The following is a 19,246-nucleotide window of genomic DNA, read 5'->3' on the forward strand; positions in this document are numbered from 1 at the left end:
CTCGTCTAGGTATCTTCAGTCCTACAAAGATTTGCAATCTTAAGATGTATATATGGCTCAAAACAAAGTGTGCTGAACACATCCTGACTTAGTACTGACTCCCTCTGCCCAACTCTTAACCATAATAAAAATGTGAGCTTTATAATTTATAGAATAAAATTTACATTGCTTCTTAAGCTTTTACTCTTACTGATGTTCTCTCCTCTGAAAAATAAATTCTTTTAAACAATGTAACCTCATCGATTAAATAAGAATAAAAAATTTTATCATGGAAGCATCAACGCTCTAACAAGGCTTTTTCATAATTTTTGAAGGTGATGGCCTGCTCCCTACTATTCCTCATTTTTATGCTAGTTAATTTCCCAGTATAGCTACTTAAGTCTTCAAAGCCACAAGTCTTACCAGAAACACTGGTCTTCATAATGGGAATTTGCTAACTATCTTTCATTGTTCAAAACTATTGCACGTGTATCTACAGAGTGTGAAATCATGTTTTACACAGACTATGAAGCAACTAGATTTTGTTACATGTCATTATGAAAGACTGCCACTTTCAACAAGTCTTTCAAATTCCACTATATTCTAGTACTGAAAAATAATTTAAAATATATCCAAAGCAACAGTGGTTAATTCAGTTTAAGTCAAACTGAAGATAAAAGAAGATTTCAGTAAATGCACAGCATTTGAAAAGCTCTGGTACCAACCTCTGAGCACAGTCACTACATGCCTGGGGTTTCTAGAATTGTTCTATCAGGAGATCTCATTTTAGTAAAACTTGAGATCTTTAGGCCACGTTTGTGTCGTTTCACGATGAAAAACGGTCTAAACAAGCTGAGTTCATTAGAAAATGGTTCCTAAACGTGTTCATGTGCACCAAACCTGAAGTGTCCCAGATAGGGTAGGGATGTGTAGGAAACATTCGTTTGTTCCAAGTTACCTGTAGCAGAGGACTTGTCCATCTGGGCATGACAACTGCACTGTCCTTATAGACTTCCTTGACCTAACCCTACCTCAAAAGAGTTGTGAGCATAGCTGCATCACAAACCAGGGAAGCTTAATGTCGGAAAAGAGGACAGGCAAGCCAAATTTGTAAAAGTACAGAATTGTTTTTAAACAGAAACATACTGATTTTTATTATAATCACAATACTCCACCCAATAAGAATGAGGGATTCTACAGTGTTCATTATAGGTATTCATTAATAAGCTCATTAAGAAGTTTCAGTGCTAATTTAGCTACTGAAAAAAATCTTCACAATGCCTTCTTCCTGTTTTCAAAGTCTCTCATGCAAATTGCAATTTATTTTCCTCTTTTCTTCTGCAAAATCCTTTGTGACAGATCACAGCTGTTGCTTGTGAACATGTATGTGTGAAAGAGTTTAAGTGAAATCTATGGCAGAGTAAGTGTAATGAAATCAGTTCTGTTCAAAATAAAAAAAAAACAGCTCCCCTTCTTATAGTCTTGTAACTCTTTTCTTACATGCTTAGCAATATTAGCTAACAGTAAAATTTGCTGTATTAAGAGCAACACATCATACAAGACAATGCCAGATCTAATACAGCACCACAGCAGGATTCCTAGACTGAGACTTTTCTACTTCACCAAAGAGCATTGTAACTGAAAGCCATTTTTTTAAAAATAAAAAGTTGCTTTGATAGAAATTAATTCATCAACCAAATAAGAATGGTGCTAATGATCCATCTGAGAATCAACTATTTTACCAGCTTTTTTACGCATTCCTGTTAATTTTATATAATATTACAGCTTTGCCTTTGTCACCATCTTTTCTACACATAGTGGGCATGTCATACAAGACAATGCCAGATCTAATACAGCACCACAGCAGGATTCCTAGACTGAGACTTTTCTACTTCACCAAAGAGCATTGTAACTGAAAGCCATTTTTTTAAAAATAAAAAGTTGCTTTGATAGAAATTAATTCATCAACCAAATAAGAATGGTGCTAATGATCCATCTGAGAATCAACTATTTTACCAGCTTTTTTACGCATTCCTGTTAATTTTATATAATATTACAGCTTTGCCTTTGTCACCATCTTTTCTACACATAGTGGGCATGATTTTACCTAAACACATATACACAGTGGATATGAACTACCATTTTGCATTAGAAGTCTCAATTTTTCTTTCCCAAATTTCAAAGGGCTAGCTTGCAACCTTAACTTACACAACAACATCAATACAGAGCATAAAACTTGATCTACCAGCCTATTATTTTTCACGCAAGAGGGATTCTATAGTGTGCATTATTACTAGCATTCATTAACGAAAAAAACGGCCTGCAAAGAAAACCGTGTGGTGCTACCGTATCACGATTTTGTCTAATGGCTAATCCTTACTATAACAGCACTGGCCTGAAAGGAAGAAAAGGAAATGCTATAGAATAAGAAAATGTAGATTAAAGTTAAAATATCTTTATTTCAGTCTCTTTAAAATTTAAGTGGTCAGTCTGCTATTTTGGAATCTTACCTGATTTGGTGAACAAACAGGAAAATCTTCAACTGGTGGAATTAAACCCTGGGCAATTAACTGTCCATAGGATGGAGGAGCTTCTCTTCTTAAGAGTTCAGCCTCAACCCTTGACAAATGAGTTTCGAATGATCTTTCAAAGAGAAAAGAAATTTTTTAATATCTAAGAATGTGATATGTATATATATTTTAAACTACATCAGACTATTACAATCTGAAATTTCAGCAGATGAAGTTTTGTTAATTTAATTGAAATTTAACTGACAAAGAATATACATTAAGTTCTCGCAGCTATTCCTATGGTCTGTCCAGCTGAGACAAGAATGACAAAAATCAACTCAACGATAAATTCCTTAAAAGAAAAATAAACGCATGGGCTAAATATAAAGGGCATCATCATGAGAGATGCTTATATTATTTTATAAAAATAGAAGAACATGTAATCCTGGTATGAGATAGCCTATAATAGAATAAACATGCCGTTAAATACAGAATTGAGATGTTTAATTGCAGATGTGCAGCTTTTCCACACTTTTTGGTAACATCTAAAAGCTTAACTCTCAACAGTTAAGTGATCAGAGTACTTCTATTCCTTTTTAATTAACCTCTTTTTACTGTCAAAAAAGAAGGAACAATGCCTTTAGAAATCACATGCAACAACAACTGTATGTCAATAAAAACATTTCAAGTATAAGAATAAAAGATACAAAGATACTTCAAAAATTTTAGTTGTCAAGGCCAACCACTCTACTTACCTTCGCTCAAACATCCTGAGTGAGTACAATTTACAAGTACATCCCAGTGCAATGACAAGCAGCAATCCACAAATAAGACTCCCAATGACAGCTGCAGTTATTACTCTAGTGGGCACAATGACTGGGCAATTCTCCTCATCGCTGCCATCACCACAGTCATCTTGCGAATCACAAACCCAGCTCTCAAACACACAGCGGTTATTTTTACAATGAAAATTTCCTGGTTGACAGAAGAAGCAATTTTTTTCATCTGAACCATTAGGGCAATGATTCTGGTAGTTGCAGCGATCTGAACGAGGATAGCAAACACCATTTCGAGAACAGGGAAACTCATCTCTTTGGCACATGGTGCAGTTGGTTTCATCCCTTCCATTTGGACAGTGCCAGTAACCATCACAGCGCTGCTGCTCTGTGTAGCAACCCCAATTTCCACCGCATGGGATTTCCCAGGGCAAGCAGAAGCCATCTACTTGATAGGTGGCATTGAATCCTCTTGCAGCATTCACTTTGTCAGCACAAAAATGCACTCTTATCTGTCCTGAGGATGAAACAACCGTGAGGGGAGCATGAGAGTCAAATGCTGTCAGCACACGCAACAACCTCCGTGGATTCTCCTCTAATCCATCATATATTTTGACATAGTCTCCAAACCCTGTACCATCAAGTTTAAAATCAGTGAATCGCAAAATTACTTTGCGATGGTCACCAGTGTCTATCAGCCAGGTGCAGTTGCTTCCAGGTGGATAGAAGTCAGGATAGTTGGGAGAACTGAAAGTACCATAGAAGTATTTTAACCACTGCCCACATGTTGGCACATCACAGTCTATTTCATCTCTTAGGTTAAGACAATCAATGTTACCATCACATTTTAAAGATTCTGGAAGGCAAGTGTAAAGCTTGGTGAAGCGAGAAAGACACTGGAACTCATTGCTAGCACAAGGTTGAAAGGAAGAAGCTGCCAGAGGATTAGCTTTGGCACAGATTTCTTCATCTGAGTTGTCTCCACATTCATCCATATTATTACATTTCCAACTTTCTGGAATGCACTTCCCATTAGCACAATGAAACTGGTCACAAGCACAACTTGGTTCATCAGATTTCCCTGAAAGAAAAAAAGAAAAATTACAAAAATATTCTCTTTTTAAAATTTATCACTTTATGGTTTGTGTCAGATTTATTTGCTGCATCAGGTAGCTCAGAATGGCAAAAGAACTATTTAAAGTCTCTATGTATCATCACAACTTTCAGTAAGTTTCAAGATAAAACAGTTTTTTCATGTCAAACTTCTGTCAGGACACCAGCATGAGCCTCATCCTTAGCTGCTTTCAGTCAAATAACTTTAAATCAAGCAAGAAAAAAATGCTCATTTATAGCAATTGAAAAATCTGGCTTCTAAGGTGCTAAAGTAAATGAGAAAAACATGGTTTCTCTCTCCTCTATCACTTGAAATCCAGAAATATTTTTTCCTGCAGCACTGGTTACCTCCTTAAATGATTGTAAAAGCAGTCAGACCTCTCTCCTGTTTTTGCAGATTCCTACTCTATAGCAAGGGATCTATGCCAAGAGAGAAGCTGACAGTTGATGATCACCTATTACCACTAACCAAAAGAAACTTCTGTCTTCACCTCTTCCCACTGCTCCTGTCTCTCCCTACAGTAACTCAGAGGAGAGTGCAGCAAATGCAGAAACACGCACTTGCTTGAACACAAAATTACATTTTAAATTTAAGGATCCAAGCAGTGGCCCAGAAAACATGGAAATGTGGTGGTTTTTTTTTTTTTTTTTAATTATTTTTGTATTATTATTTTTTTTAAATTCTGGGGGAAAAAAACATGTCAAGCGATACCTTTATGTAAGAAAATGCGGTCTACTGCCTACTACCACGCTTGTAACATTAAGGATATTTTTTTTCAGAGCTTCATTTATTGAAGTTCCAACCATGTTAAAAACAGAAGCATAGCTGGGAAGCAACCTATTTCAGCTCTGCAACAACTTAGCTGAGTCAAATAACGCTGTATCATTTAAAATCACTGCAATTTTTAAAAATCACCATACAGACTGTAAAATTGGCTATAATATAAACCGCCATGGTCAATTCTGAAAAAAAAAATTTCTTTAAAAAAAAATCTGCAATGCAGATGGTCCTACGCAGCAGTAATTCAGGAAATAAATGACAAATATATACTGAATCTAAAAAACACTCTACTTTGGGTTTAAAAAAAATCAACAGGAAAGACAGTATGATAGACTTTCCCATGAGAAGCAGGTTCTACTTTGCTTTACAACAAAACAATTCAGATTGAAAGGGATCTCTGGAGGTCACCTAATCAAATCATCTACTCAAAGCAAAACTAACTGAAGTTTGATTGGGTTGTTCAGGGTCTTGTCCAATCAAGTATTCTCAAAATTCCGATGTTTAACCACACAAAGTGATAAAAGTCCTCAAACGTAGTCTAAATTTCCCTTGCTGCAACTAATCTGCTGTGATAGGTCAAGCCATATCACACCCTTGTTCTCCTTTTTGCTATTTCAGAATCCTAGAAAGTATTAAAAAGAAATGTTCTACCTTGAAATAATCAATTTTTAAAAAAAAGATTTCATAGATTTCATAGATTTCTAGGTTGGAAAAGACCTTAGAGATCATCGAGTCCAACTGTCCCTAATCCCCATTAAACCATATCCTCAAGTAGATCATCCACTCTATTCTTAAACACATCCAGGGATGGGGACTCAACCACCTCCCTGGGCAGCCTATTCCAGTGGCTGACAACCCTTTCAGAGAAGAAATACTTCCTAACATCCAACCTGAATCTCCCCTGACTAAGCTTATACCCATTTCCTCTTGTTCTATCACCCAAGACTAATGTAAAGAGCCCTTCCCCTACCTCCCCACCATCTGTTCTCAAGTATTTGTAGGCTGTAATCAGGTCTCCCCTCAGCCTCCTCTTCTCCAGGCTAAACAGCCCCAACTCCCTCAGCTGCTCCTCATAAGTTTTATTTTCCAGCCCCTTGACCAGTTTAGTCGCCCTTCTTTGGACTCGCTCCAGGAGCTCAATGTCTCTCTTAAAGCGAGGGGCCCAAAACTGGACACAATATTCCAGGTGCGGCCTCACCAGTGCCGAGTACAGGGGCAGGATCACTTCCCTGTTCCTGCTGGTCACACTATTCTTGATACACGCCAGTATCCCATTGGCCTTTTTGGCCACCTGGGCACACTGCTGGCTCATATCAAGCCGGTAGTCAACCAACACCCCCAGGTCCTTCTCCGCCAGGCAGCTCTCCAGCCACTCTTCCCGAGCCTATAGCGATGCTTGGGGTTTTTATACCCCAAGTGAAGGACTCTGCACTTGGCCTTATTAAAGCTCATGCCATTGGCCTCAGCCCAACGATCCAGTCTGTTCAAATCCCTCTGAAGGGCCTCCCTACCCTCGAGCAGATCGACACAGCCTCCCAGCTTGGTGTCGTCCGCAAACTTACTGAGGGTACATTCAATCCCCTCATCCAGGTCATTGATAAAGATGTTAAACAGAACTGGACCCAGCACTGAGCCCTGGGGAACCCCACTGGTGACCGGCCTCCAGCTGGATTTAGCCCCATTTACCACCACTCTTTGGGCCCGGCCATCCAGCCAGTTTTTAACCCAAAGGAGGGTGTGCCTATCCAGGCCAGCAGTTACCAGTTTCTCAACCAGAACACTATGAGAAACTGTATCAAAGGCTTTACTGAGGTCAAGGATAACTACATCCACAGCCCTTCCCTCATCAACCAGGCGGGTCACCCTGTCATAGAAGGTGATCAGGTTTGATTGGCAAGACCTGCCTTTCATAAACCCATGTTGACTGGGCCTGATCACCCGGTTAACCTGTATGTGCTCATTAACAGCACTCAAGATAACCTGTTCCATGACTTTGCCCATCACCGAGGTCAGACTGACAGGCCTGTAGTTCCCCGGATCCTCCTTCCGCCCTTTTTTGTAAACGGGGGTAACATCCGCCAGCCTCCAGTCCAGCGGAACTTCCCCAGTGAGCCAAGACTGTCCAAAGATAATGGACAGGGGTTTGGCAATGACATTCGCCAGCTCTCTCAGGACTCTCGGGTGGATAATGCAACAAGATGCAACAATGTCAGCATTTGAAAAATTTCACAAATGCTAAGGCTTTTTAAAAAAATGAATGAGGGGAAAAAAATAAACCAACAACAGTAAGAAATGTTGTAAGACTGCTTAAGTCAATAAATTCACTGACAGAGAGAAAAAGGAGAGCAACACCAGTAAGTGCTGCCAGTGATAAAGTTTTAGAACTCATTAAAAACATATCAAGAACAAATCTAGTATAAATTATTATATATATATTATATATTATTATTGTTTGGTTACATATATCTATATATGCATGTATTTTTGTATAAACACACGCACATACACGCACACTTCTCATTCGTAATATTAGCATGGCACGTACTTCGTATGGATTTTGGCCTGGAATTTGAAACTTGTAAGAGTGAACTATTAGATTGGTCCAGCCTAAATTGAATGACCGTATGCCATAGGTGGAGGGGCAATATAGTAGCATATGCTTGAGAAGCGTACTGATTATACTCTAGCTCAATGCTTCTACTTTGCAGAACCTGGAAAAAGCTGAGTAAACTAAAAGATATAGCAAGCAGCTGTAAATATTAATGGCAATATTGCAGTAACTAAACAGGATATGATTCCAACCTGAGCTGTTCCTTCTGCAGGCTTTTAAACATCCCAGAAAAGAGATGCCTACTTGATCTTGATTTAGTATTTATAATCACTGATCCCAAAGTCGTTACATCAGGAAAGTTTACACATGAATCATAAATTAGAGTGGTAAAATAACTAGAGATACAAAAAAATAAGACTATCATTGGAAGCTGTACCTCAAAAGACTTCAGGAAAGCATGAAACAATTAGCAGAACCCATGTGCAGTTCCAGCCAAAGGACTAACACAATCCTTCCACGCATTTACAGTGAACATAAACATCTGTACTTTTAATAACTCTATTTTCCACTCTACATCACCATCATTAAACTCTGTCCCATTCCAATACCCACAATTAAAGAGGTTGCTAAGTTAAAGGGGGTGGGATGAAGACAGAGGGAAGACAGACAAGTAAAGTGACACAAAATTTACTTTCTAGTAAAGCATTGTTCCTAACTAGAATGTTGGGGTTTTTTTTGTTGCTTTGTTTGTTTAAAATGAAATATGAGGTTATGGCCTCCATAGGTTGGCCAGAGAAGTTGTGGATGCCCCATCCTTGAGGTGTTCAAGACCAGGCTGGATAAGACTTTGAGCAACCTGGTCTAGTGGAAGGTGTCCCAGCCCAAAGCAGGGGAGTTGAAACTACATGATTTTTAAGGTCTTTTCTAACCCAAACCATTCTATGATTCTATGATTTACCTGGAAAATAGTATTTACTTTAAACAAAAATTAACTAAAACAATTCACATGACCCATCTTTCACATCCAATTTTAAACATGGGGCTCCCTAATGGTCTCTTTTAGATCTGTAGTCTATATTGTTTCCATCATTTTTGCACCAGCAGGTCTAACTTGTATCCATGTAACTATCTTCCCCCTTTTCCCCAGATCACATGCCACCTCTAAAAGTAGTCTTACCAACACTGGATTAAATAGTTTAATGCAGAGTTAAACTGAGCACTACTGCATGATGCTAATGAGAAGAAATCAAACAACATAATGGCACAGTTGAATGTGTAGTGAAAGTGTTGTTAGTATTTCAGGAGTCTTCTCTTGGCATTGGAAAGCAGAAATGATTAGATGTTTATTGAAGCAGATTTGTCAACTCTTCTCCTATACACAGCTCAGTTTATAACATTAGAAGACTACTCTGATCACTGAAACACTACAACTATCACCTCAATCATGAAAGCCTTCCTAAGCATCGTATCAAACAGAGACTAAGCTCAAACCAAAATTTCAGCAAGGTTCATTAAAAAGACAACTCCCCCCCCAAAAAATTTTAAAAATATTTTTAAGACATTGCATTAAAGCCTTTAGTACTCTAAATGAGTACTAGTGCATGATGCTAACAAGAAGAAATCATGCCACAGAAAAAATTGATTATTGTTGAAAATGTTACAGCTTCTTCCAAAAGGGGTTACATATGGAAAATTGTTTCAAGATCAGAGGAAAAGAGAGTAAAGGATTTTCAGTAAAATTCTACTGAGCCTGTGACTTGCCTCCTCTGCCTATTCCACATCCTTATGCAAAATGTCCTTCCTTCTCAAAGCCGGTCAGGCAGGAACGCTGCCTTCCTTCTGTGCCTACCAGGAGAGGGAGATACGCAGGGCAGAAGCCGATGCCTCACACAGGATAATAGCGGGGGGGGGGGGCAGTTAGCAGAAACAGTAGTAGAGCAACAGTGCTTTTTTCCTCATCGTGTTTTTTGGTGAGACAGCAGTAAGCAAAACCCAGGCAGAACATTGCCCTGACAGCTGAGCCAGCATGAAATGCAAGGCTGCATTACTTCTGCCCAGACTTGCTAAGCTGCAAAGAGCTGAAGCGTAGAGAGACCTTTTTCGTAGGCTTGAAAACAGGTGACAGAAAGGCATAAACCTTCCTGGAAACTTCGGAGCTTGTGAAGGAGCTCTGACAAGGTGGAGGAAGCCATTAGGTAGAAAGAGTGCAGGGGACAGAACAGGAGCAAACGTGGCTTCAGACAGAGGAGATCAGGGCTCCTTTTACTGAATCTTGGTGGAACAGTTTTGAAGATGAGTGGCAGTAGATAGGTGTAACAGTACAAATTGTTTTATGGAGTCAGTGCACAGAGATTTTGAACAGGCCAGAGAGGAGTACAGATATACACTCAGAAAGCAAGAGAACACAAAACCATTATGAAAACAAAGAGGAATCTAATAGAGCATTTTTGATGATCAGGACATAGATTGGACCATGACTATACTATTACATAAAATTCTAATACCACTTAAGGCCAGAAAAAAAGTTTGGAGCTAGTCTTTACCCATGACTGTCTTCCTCCTCTCTCTTAGCAACAGCTACAAGAGCAATTGTCCACAAAACTGTCTCAAACTATTACTACCGGTAACTAGCTTATATTGCATACTTGAATTATCCAAGAAAAATTTTGCATGTACAAAACCATTTCCGTACTTGGCCAGAGTAATTATCACGTTAATAGGTTTTTAAATTGTGGGCTTTTTTAAGAGGATAGTATTCCTTCTGGAGATGGGAAATAATGATGCAAATGTATAAAAAAACCCACTGTTTCTTCCTTCTCCTGCCCTATTTATGCTACTCAGAAGTTTACCCAACTATTTTAACAACTAATTTCAAATTTTAAGCTATGTTAAAAAAACCTCCCAAGTTGTCTAGTATTAATATTGAACGCTTTCCACCCTCAAACCATTCACTCTGCTTATTACTGTGAACACGAATTCTCACTTCGAATAGTCGTGTATGGGATTAAAATAATCTACACAATAATAAACTTTCAATAAGCCTTGAAGTGACTACAGGGAATGCATATACTGTACCCTGCTACAAGGAAATAGCTCTTGAAACAGAAAACAAGAAAATGAAACCATAAAACTGAACTAGGTATAATTTGAAACATACCAGCAAAGTAGGCTAATCTGAAGCCTTTTCTGGAGATGCTATCATCTGAATGAAATCTGATCCAAACATGATCCTGCGAAGAGATGTATGGTGAAGGAATGGAGGAGCCACATGCTCTATAGCCTTCAATATTCTTGTAGCTTCCAATAGTTAACCAATCTGAGCTGCATCGTCGGGATCCCTGAACATCAAAATCTTGAAAGCTGGGGAGAAAAAAAAAAAAAAAATCCAAAAAACAGGTCAAAATTCCTACTGAATTGGATATTACACAACCAAGCTGATTCACATCAAAATGGAAGTTAGCTGTAAACTCTTTTCTGTTCTGGTCTGAAATAAAAAGAACGGCTTCTCTACTTATGCAAGAATAACATTTAACCTTGTGGTGATGATACTTTTATGTCATGAGGTCAGCAAGAATCCATTCTGTCAACCAAAATATTGCATTCACTACTTAAAGCAGCTCAGTTTTGCTATAAAAAACACATTAAGCCTTCATCTAAAAGAAAATAATAAACAATTAATTCTGTTCATGCATTCATCTTTGAGTCTTATTCATTTAATGTCATTCATATACTACTAAATGGCTTTATTTAACCTAGATGTCATCAGAACTTTAGTTAATGCTACGCTTAATGACTGGACGTTATAAATACAGCTAAATTGTTCAAAACGTTACCCAAGGGGTACGTCATGCAATGTCATGGTATGGCTACAGCTATATCAAGACACACTGTCATGGCAATGAAGTGTGAAGAAGGAGACATTCTGGGCAAAACTGGTCAGTACAGACAACAGAGCAGTAAACCAGAAATGAAATGTGAAATGTATGCTAGGTAGGTGAGTGGAAAAAAACAATGTGTGAGAAAAAAAAATTAGCTTTATGAAAAATAAACTGTATGAAAAAGCTTAGAAAGCATTCTAGTAGATGAACAACTCTACCTACTTTACATTGCATTCATGTCAGTTTAATATTTAGTAGAAAGACTGTTTAAGTTAAAGAGCAGTACTTTAAAAGAGTAAGTGATGTCAAAGCAAGCACTTCATTCATAATGAAGAGCTGCTTCTTAGGTCAGCAGGTCTGTACTGGAAACTGAAGTAAGTCTGCAGCTAATGCAGTTTCACAATCAGCCTCTGAAGCAGTACTAATTTGTATCCTGATGCTAAAATGAGCCTAGATTTCCCCTGTGGCAGTAATAGGGTATGAACTGATGAGAACTTGAACCTACCACACAACTCCTCCACATTACTTCTTTAGAAAAGTTTTAAGACACGTGAAACTGTGGAACTCCCTGCACCAAAAGTAAGCATTTCCAAAACTGCACTCATATCTATTGATTTACTATTTATACTCTGTCGCTTTTAAGCGCACCATGAGACTTCATAGCAATGAAGCATTACAGAATTCCTCCTACATGTTTTTTAATGCAAAATCCTTGTATTTCAGACATTAAAAAGAAATCAAATAAAAGAGCACATTGAAACTTTTTCTAGTTGCCAGCTCTCCACGTGAAAAGAAATGCTACATGGCTGTGTAAGAGCAATTCAGGTAAATGGAAGGCAGAAAACAGACAAAAAGGAAATCCTACACATACAAAAAGGAAGAGGAAATTTGTACATACATGATTGGCAGTTAAAAATGTCTAGTCAGTACTACTTCAATCCGTTACCTTATAGTAATGATCTCCCCTGGGTTTGCATGGATGTACCAGCTACAGTTGATTCGAGCAGGATATCCAGAGGGCCACCCTGGACTTGTGATTGTCCCACTTGGTGATCGAATTTGTTCTGGAATATCTCCACAAGCTAAAAAATATATATGTATTGAAAGCAACTTGATTAATGCCATTTTTTAAAAAGCCAGTAGGGCAAAAATCAATGAACACTTATCAGGGAAAACATCACACTGAGTGAGATGAGGTAGCAACAAAAACAATGCCTAAAGGAGTTCATAATGGACACAGGTCACGACATGTCAGCCAAAGATGTTTTCCAATGTTGCCAGTGCAGAAGTTTATACTAACGCACGTTAGTACTACAGCTTAAAAACAAAGATTACTCTATATAGACTTTAACAATTTCATTAGCAATGTGAAAGATTTTCTATTTCCTAATTTTATTTTTAGCCTTCACAAAGACTCAGTTCAATTGAACTATGCATTTATACTTTACACTGACAAATGCATTAGAAGGTGAAAAATAAATTAAAGCAAAATAATCAAGTAGCTGAAATTTCCTGTCTTAAGAAGACCCAGTGCCTGGCCATCATTTAAATACCCCGTTCCACTCCTTGGCAGGGAAATGATCTTCATACACGATTCCAACACTTGGAAGGCAAAGAGCACTTACCACAGCAAGCTTCATTTATAGATATTAAAAGTTAGGTTTACAAGAGATTATTCTTAAGAGGGACTTGCATAACTACGTTTCTGATAATGGACTATAAAGCTTGTATTTATAAGACTAATTCCGTGCAACTGAAATAATTCAGCCATTTGTATTCTTACTTTATTATAGGTGTAGCTTTCTGTATTGACCTTAACTCAGTTGCGGTTCCTTTCACTGCAGCATTCTCAGCTTTGCTGATTTTATTTCAAGTAATGTATTTATTATGTTTTGTAGGTTTGTTTCACTGCCTTTTTTTTTCCCCTTAGCAGCCTTACATCAAACACCTGTCATATGGCATATTCACAACCTTCACATAAACAGGAAGGCTAGAAAACTCTCACTACAGAGCCTGAAATTATCAGGAAGTTTCAGAGGTCAGAAAACACATTAACAATAATTGCCCTCTGTGCTTTTATTATACAATTTCCACACTGCTAGTCCGAAACTTGTGGGCTCTCAAAGTTTACTAGTAGCACAATCAGTTACACACAGTACTTCAAAGAATTATTACAAACAAGGAGTCATTTTCATTATTGCCTGGTATCAAAATAAATTTTTAAATTTTGAACACATATTCGATTAAAATAACAAATCAGACTTGATGCAGTGAACAAACACGATGAAGAATGAACAGTATTTGTAGTAGTGCAAATGTTGTAATAATGTAATTTGTAAACAGGTTATTATTTTTATTCTATTTTTATCCACAATCAAGCTTTTAGGATCATTTTTCAAGATTACAGGGACCTGAAATTATTGACTATCTTTAACACACTGACAAATTATATTCTTAAATGACTGTCATTTTAAAATATTCCTACATGGCATAAAAACTGCATTACTAAAAACAGTTTTAAAAGGATTGAAAGACAAGAATTGCTTCCATTTTCAGTATTACCTTAAACATAGAAATACAGAAACAAAAAACTCAGTAAATTTACTGTTTTCACAGACAGCTGCAAGAAAAGACTGCTTTAAATAGTTTTTTCATGTTTCTTCCTAGAGCTTCATTCATGCTGCACAGTTAAGTATTAATATACTTTGGCTATAGAACATAGGACCTGTCCTAATATCTAGGGAGGAAAAAGTCTCAAAATGCATAAAGATACTTTTTTTATTTGAATATTCAATCAACTATTCCCCAGAAACTTTATTGTTTTAATGTTGAACAAACCCTATAGGTGGTGCTCTAACACTACGCTATTTTGTAACACTACTCCTGGCGTGAATCATCTGGATATACTTCACATCTGTTCAGACAATAAACGGAAGGACTGGAAAGGAAACCTGGTTATTTGCAATTAAATGTTGAAGTAAAATAGCATTTTTAACAGGTATGAAAAATACATGCGAAAAAGGAGAAGAATGTGTAAAAAAAAAACATTAACAAGCTTGCAGAAGTTGGCAAACAATTCCACCCACTACTCGGTTGCTACCGAAATAGTGCTCAGTTAAATTAAGTTGCCTTCAGGGTGAAATTTATACTATTACAACATTCATCTGGGTTTAGATATTTACAAACTGACATATGAGATTTTGTCACTGAGAACTTCTGAGGAAACTTTTAAATTTGCCTGACAAAAACCTTACACTAGCAGATAAAAATAGTCCATTCAACATATGTTCATTCAATTTTACAAAGCCCACCTCCAAAAAAGTAAGCATGCTATAAATAGATGTACAGTGTGTGTCTGTTGAATAGGAACCTCCAAACACTGCTAGCAACTGTAAATTACTATGCAATTAGCTTTGCAACTTCCTGTGCTGGTGCACCCTGACGACTGTATTTACTCAATCCAATCCCTGCAGTACCACAAGTAGTAACTTTTACTTGTTACACAAGTTTGAATGGAAGAAATTCCACATGGAAAGCCTGTCTAACCAAGGGAGTATTTTCAGAGCACTCTGAAAACTTCCAGATTTACTCAAATTCAGGTTTTTTAGCCTGTCTTTGCAATATCATATGCCTATATTTTCTATATTCTTTTACTTTAGATTGCTTTTTCTCTTTTTCCACTAAAGCTCTCTTTCCACGAAAGAGCTGAGGGAAAATAATGACCATTTCCAGCACCATCCACTTTGAGAAGAAAGTAGCAGACTAAGGAGGGCATGAGAAAGCAAGATGATCATAGGCACCAAGATACAGGGTGGAGTGAACAATACTGTACTTCTGCTGCAGAAGAGAGAAAAATTGAACTGAAGAAAGTGTGCATATGACAAAGTGAGTGTTCAAAAAATAAAAGGGAACGGACTTGAAAAGGGAATTACAGCTTCCTTAACCGCAGGTTAGCTAGATATGCTAAATGTACTTGCATACTTGGTATATGTTCATGCACTGAAATCTCTTACTCAGGAGACAACAGAAATCTCCCACTTGCTTAAAAAGTGTATAAAAGTCAAGACCAACAGTGTAGAAGCTGCATTTCAGAAGCACTGTCATTTTGACAGAGAGTAATTTCTCAGAAAGATTTTTAAAATCAAGGATAACCTTTTGAAATAAAACAGTTTTAAAGGGAATCTACTTTATAAAAGTAAGAGCAAGACTTTTAAAATCAATTCCTGACCCTCTGCTTAACTAGGGTGTTTCTTCCAAAGCTTCTGAAAATATACTGTAACATACATTTTATTCAGGTGTTTGGAAACATGAAGAATGTGAGCAACATCAAGAATGTCATGGGAATCAAAAGAACAATTCAAGTGACAGTGCGTAAAACAGACATATATTAATAGAGGCAAACATCTTTTCACTAAGTTGTGGAGAATTTGCACTTCTGATTTCAATTGCTAGTGGCTCTGCAGGCATTTGTCATACAGGTTTGTTATGTCTACAGGAATTTAACATTATAGGAAAACTGACTAGGTTTGGAATAATTTATTACAAGTACATAAAACAGCATAACGAATATTATAAGAAAAAAAGGAGATGAGTTTGTAACAGAGGTAGAAGCACAAATCAAATACAGAAGGTTTTATCATAAAGAAGCAAAGATACATAGTGGTGCATGCTCAAGAGGTTTTCAAATCCTATACTGGTGGTTGTAAGATTTCTGGGTGGGAACAACTCCCTCCTGCACAACCATGTCTACATGGGTGACGTCCCCCTATATTCCTCTCAATTGCCCTATATTTTGTGGTACTGTTCTACTCACCCATCTGCTACCTGTTTGAAACACTTTCCTTTGTAAGCGTTTATTTTATAAACAATCTCTTTGTAATTCTGTTCATTACTTTACCATAACTCCATTCAGTAGATTGCAATAGTGTAATGAGGACTGAAGATGTTTCAGAGACTAAAGTGCAAACTAACGGTCAAAAAAACTGCTGAGAGGATAAGCTGTGCACATGGTTTTCCAGTGTATAGGATTTTCTTACAGACTTTTTAAAAACAAGTACAACAGTTTCCTTATTCCCTCCTTCCTGAAATTTGTTCACCACCCCACATTACAGAATATGACCATAAACTACCTGTGGGATGTTGACTGGTAAACAGAAGAGAGCCAATGAACACTTTGCAGTACAAAATTCAACTTGCAAGTTATAACAAGAAAATAATTAAGAAACCTATGCAAAAATTCTGTAGCAAGATCTAGAGAAGTAAAGTACCTGTACTAACAGTGAACAACGTGTCAAGGAAAAAAGTCACTTCAGAAAAGCAGGGAGAAGGAGATTAGGGATTTATCTTCACAGTAATGCCAGGAGATTAGTTGAAAAGATAAAAGAATTAGCTTTCAATGTGAACCACAAGATGATAAGGTATGCATTATATTGGACATGGTAAGGACATGAATGCAGCTGGATAAATGATCTGAAGGTGTTTAAAACAGCTTAGAGTAAAAAGAGAATAATGTTGTGATAAAGTCTAAACCATGAATAGGGAGGATAATTATTGCATTTGTAACTCTCAGGAGCCACTGAAAGTCTTATTTGGAGAACTACAGGGGAAGGTGGTGTAGGAATCTTTGCCTCCAGGTCAAGCTGTAAAGCTTTAATTTAAAATGCCCTTTGCTGTGCAATACAGAGACTACCCTTCTGTAGAACGAATCTTTTTTTTTTTTTCAAATTGTTGTGAAAAAGTGTCTCACCAGTGTAGAAGTACTTTATAATGGAGCCGGGGAGGGTGGGGGGTTGGTTCTGCAGTTGTGACAATTATGGTGCTACATACCCCAAAGACAGATCCAAAAATATTTCTCAATTTTTCAGATTTTAAAGGCATAAACACTTGTTCTCTAGCGATAGCTTATACTCAAGAGACAACATCCCATTATTGCTGTTGGTAGAAAAAGTGTGCTCATATACTGAAGGTATACCTGCAACTTGGCAGATATAACATACAGCAGAAACATAAATACCAAAGACCACAGAGGTCTGTGCTATTAAAACATAATTTAGTAAGGTAGGTCATGTAGCCTTACAGCAGCAGCGTGACAGGAAATCTACCATCAAGACAATCATTTCATTTTAAATCCCTTCTCAGTAGCAACTATCCAAGAAAAATCGCTTGCTTGGTTTCAACACCAAGTTAAAGTTGGATTTAGAGAGATTAAAGGCCAGATGTCTTTGGTTCTATTTTACAGAAACTCTGCTTAAAATTGTTCTGATAAATATAAAGCTGCCCAGGTATGCTTGATGAAATATATAATCTGCAAATTCACAAACATGTTTGGGAGACCCAGATTGTTTCAAAAGAACTCAGAAGTCATCTAAATCCATCCCCATCTTCTATACTTGGGCCATACACTTAACATTTAAGATGCATGTACAAAGAACTGTAAGGAAAATGCCATTGGGTCTGCCTACACACTTTCTACAGTTTTTTCATTAATAGACCACCCCCATCGCCATTATCTCAAAATTCTCCAGGGAAGAATAGAAACTTTAAGAATATATTTATTTCTTTTTCCCCAGCTGGAAAGGTATTTTAGAACACAGGACCACCAGAACTACTTTTTAGATGATATTATTATTATTTAATTTAATTTTAAATGGCAGTCCTCTCTGGATATTTCTTGTCAGTAGTTAAAGGTCTGCCTACCAGCTGCTGTTGTTATCTTGTGCAGAAAGCACACTGTGTTCTCCTTTTCTTGGCACTGCCTATTCAAGCATGCTGGTCAAAGTACTGAAAGCAGAGTCAAAAATTCCATTCACCTCTTGCCCAGCAGATGCTTTTCAGTCTGTATTGCGACCTGTGACATGACTGTTGCAGTAAACAAAGGGGTGAAGGGTTGTTAAAACATTCCCTGACAGCTGCATAGCTAGGTTTTACATTGTACTCGTACAATCCAATTCCAGCAACTGTTGTTCCAACAGTGGCAAGTACCTGTGCTGTTATTTATTATTTGCAGTGTGCCATAACTGTACTATGTATGATATTTGGTGCATTACTACTGTCGAAAAGCAACAACATTCTTCACAATGCAGCACAAAACCAGATAGCAAAGATCTTTTATCGTTAGACTTTTTACAGTCTTAGGCAATCAATGGAAGGGAAAAAAGACGGTATGATTTAAGAGAGACCATTCACTGACTACACATTCATCCAAAAACTTAACCATATGCACAAGTTGCAGTACTGCTTTAAACATTACTTTTTGCTAAGATAATTAGAGTGAGATGTGCAAGCTATCGTCAAAAAGGACAAGTTTGCATTTTGATGCTCATTTTAGGAGAAGGATGTGAAAATCAGTTCGGTTTCCAGGGATTAATGGCAGCTTCCCTACAGAAAGAATGAGGCTTGTATTCTTCTACCCACTGAAGAAGAGTGTCTTCCCATTTGCACATATTCTGAGTATCTATATCACAAAATATGACCAGCAGGTTAGCTGACACTGCTTAACACCTGAAGAAAATAGACGATACAGTGGTTATCTCCTACTGCCTTAATGGACATACAGTCACATCACTAGCACAGAAGAGTCCTAACCTCTGGCGGCTGCCCAGAAGAGGCCTAAGACTGGCTTACTGGAAGAGAACGTAGCAACCTTTGAGCAATGTGTG

The 19,246-nt window shown here is 37.5% G+C and overlaps 1 protein-coding gene across 1 annotated transcript in view; it reads right to left on the reverse strand.

Moving 5' to 3' along the window:
* LRP12 (LDL receptor related protein 12) overlaps positions 1–19,246 on the reverse strand; it is a 55,702-nt gene that overhangs the window by 4,760 nt on the left and 31,696 nt on the right. Inside the window, exons 3-6 of the mRNA XM_086609509.1 lie at positions 12,535–12,670; positions 10,868–11,070; positions 3,245–4,346; positions 2,490–2,622 (exon numbers count right to left, since the gene is read on the reverse strand). Of these exons, the coding sequence (XP_086465635.1) occupies positions 2,490–2,622; positions 3,245–4,346; positions 10,868–11,070; positions 12,535–12,670 (1,574 nt within the window). The remainder of the gene's footprint in view (positions 1–2,489; positions 2,623–3,244; positions 4,347–10,867; positions 11,071–12,534; positions 12,671–19,246) is intronic.

Source organism: Tauraco erythrolophus, chromosome 3 (genome assembly GCF_009769465.1).
Source record: "Tauraco erythrolophus isolate bTauEry1 chromosome 3, bTauEry1.pri, whole genome shotgun sequence".
NCBI classification, from domain to species: Eukaryota; Metazoa; Chordata; class Aves; order Musophagiformes; family Musophagidae; genus Tauraco; species Tauraco erythrolophus.